Genomic DNA, 2368 nt, shown 5'->3' with positions numbered 1-2368 from the left:
TGGACTAAACATATAAGTTCCTGGTTGAGTCCTAAAATTACATGACCCCAGGAAAAGGGCCGACAGCCAAGGTAGCTGGAGATGAGAAGCAGCCAAAGCAGCATCCCTCCCATGTGGGGTATAGACACTCCCAGGCAGGGCACACACCCTAGACCAGCCAGGTCTGCTGCGTGGGGGGTGGGGTGGGGGGGGAACCCACTAGTCACTCACCAGCCAATGGCTGTCAAGGCCATCATAGTGCTCAGAAAAGTTGTGGCCACCACTACCACACAGCAGTGAGATGGGCTCACTCCTCCCATGGTGGAACCAGGCACGCCTGCAACTTGAGCTACAACCTGGACACTTTCTAACAGTCTATAGCTTGCAATAGTGACCCTGGGGCTGCAAGGAAAGTCACCTGGTGCTTCTGTACCATGTTTAACAAGGTGGGAAGTCTACTGGTTACTGGGAAGATTTCTATTTAAAAGCAGCAGCAAGGTTCGGCCTGTATGTGTATCTACGCATATGTTTGCTCAGAAAGTTGGGGTCCAGGAAAGCCAATTCTCCGTGGATCATGTGGCCTCTTAACTGCATACAGGGTCCAGAGAAGAGCAGACTGTGGGAACTGAAGTTAAACCAGAGCCCCAGGAGGCAAAGTCCCAGGATTGTTTGTCCCATCTAACAGAGTTCACAAAAGTGGAGGGCAACAGAGAAAAAAGAGTATGAGAAAAACTAGGAGAGCATAACACAGGACAAGTAAAAACAGTGGGAAGAAAGGGTTAGGGTTTCATCTCATGTTGACAAGGACAGGCTGGGAACGAGAATCCTGAGAACTAAAAATAATAGGAAGACCCTGCAGCAGTCACTCAAAGCACTGTTCTTCCTCCAATCTCACACTTCCGTGGACTCCCTCCCTTTCTCTTATGGGAGCCCCTTTCTCTACAGGCCCCTTCAAGGCTGCGGACTCCATGCACTTGCACTTCAACCCCCAGCTGTGCCCAGACAGCAGGTGGAGCCCCTCTGCAGCCGCACACGCCTCCACCCCTCACCACCGCGGCCCTTCTCTTCCTCCCACCCGGTTCTGAACCCGCTCCGTCCTGTGTCCCCACCGCCACCAAACACACATGGCCTGAGCTCAAAACCTCGATCGTGGTGGGCTGGATCAGCAAAGGATATTAAATGATACAGCAGCAGACAGGAGAAAACTGTAACGAAGGTTGAAGAATTACCTTTATGACCTACCTCAAGGTACCAGCTTCGGTCCAACTTACAAAAGCTACCAGGCTAAAGAACAAAAGGCGGGAGCCCTCCAGGCCTCGTGAGGCACAGCACCGCCCTCACCTTTCCCTCACCTTCGAGTCGTAGGCCGACTGTTTGATGACCTCGGGTGCCATCCAGAATGGGGTGCCCACGAAAGTGTTCCTTTTGATCTGGGTGTCCGTCAGCTGGCCGGCCACGCCAAAGTCCGCCAGCTTCACCTCCCCGTGCTCAGACAGCAGGACATTGGCCGCTGCAAAAGCAAGCCAAGGGGGCCCTGAGCGGCGGGGACTTACAACTCCATGCACTGCCACAAGCGCGTCTTCTCCCCGGCTAGGTGTTGAGCCCAGTGAGAACAGGCACTGGGGCTACACTTTTTGTCAGACCCCCTCAAAGCCAGCCCAGCCCAGGCAAGGCAAACGTGCAGGACAAATGGGTACGGGCACCTTCCCTTGAGACGGCTTCAGTGCAACCCCACCACTGCCTTCGGTATTTCAAAGGAATGAAAACGGACGTCCTCTTACCTTTAATGTCTCTATGGATTTTCTTCTCCGAATGGAGATAATCAAGTCCTTTCAGTATTTCTCTTAATATAGTAGCGATCTGGGTTTCATCTAACGGGCCAGGTTCTAACTAAGAAGAGAAAAAAATTCTTAAAGTTACTTAAATGATTATCTTATGAACAGTTTGAGATAAAACAGAAACACTATCCATGTTAATGGACAAGGGTAATTAAAACCTGAAATCTTCTTCACTTAAAACACATGATTTTGCCCTGACAATTACAGTCCACTGACAGACACTTAAAAAAACAAAGAGCCCAAGAAAACGGCCTTGCTGAATGAAGCAAAGCGGAGCCAATGAGGAAGCCGGCGGCCCTGGCTGCGCCTGCAGCTGACCACAAGGCGCCCCTCCGGCCATGGCAGGGGCGGGGCACAGGCTGGGGATTTCACTCCAGGAAACAAACAGCCAGAGACTCAGAGCAGCCAGGATCTGTCCCAACATATGTGGTTCCCTTATCAGAAGGCTCACCCCTAGGATCCAAAAACACCTAGGAACGAAGGCCTAGGAGCCCGGCGCCTCTGACGATAACCTTGTACTAGAAATTTTTTAAATCCGCAGTTAAAGCTCC

At 51.6% G+C, this 2368-nt stretch overlaps 1 protein-coding gene across 1 annotated transcript in view; it reads right to left on the bottom strand.

Annotated features, from left to right (window-relative positions):
- The window catches only part of STK24 (serine/threonine kinase 24), a 73524-nt gene that overhangs the window by 22050 nt on the left and 49106 nt on the right, over positions 1 to 2368 (bottom strand). The window contains exons 4-5 of the mRNA XM_011992434.1: positions 1761 to 1869; positions 1332 to 1489 (exon numbers count right to left, since the gene is read on the bottom strand). Of these exons, the coding sequence (XP_011847824.1) occupies positions 1332 to 1489; positions 1761 to 1869 (267 nt within the window). The remainder of the gene's footprint in view (positions 1 to 1331; positions 1490 to 1760; positions 1870 to 2368) is intronic.

This window comes from Mandrillus leucophaeus, unplaced genomic scaffold (genome assembly GCF_000951045.1).
Source record: "Mandrillus leucophaeus isolate KB7577 unplaced genomic scaffold, Mleu.le_1.0 Scaffold1103, whole genome shotgun sequence".
NCBI lineage: Eukaryota > Metazoa > Chordata > Mammalia > Primates > Cercopithecidae > Mandrillus > Mandrillus leucophaeus.
The sequence above is the reverse complement of the archived record's forward strand: the minus strand, read 5'-3'. Positions and strand labels throughout refer to the sequence as shown.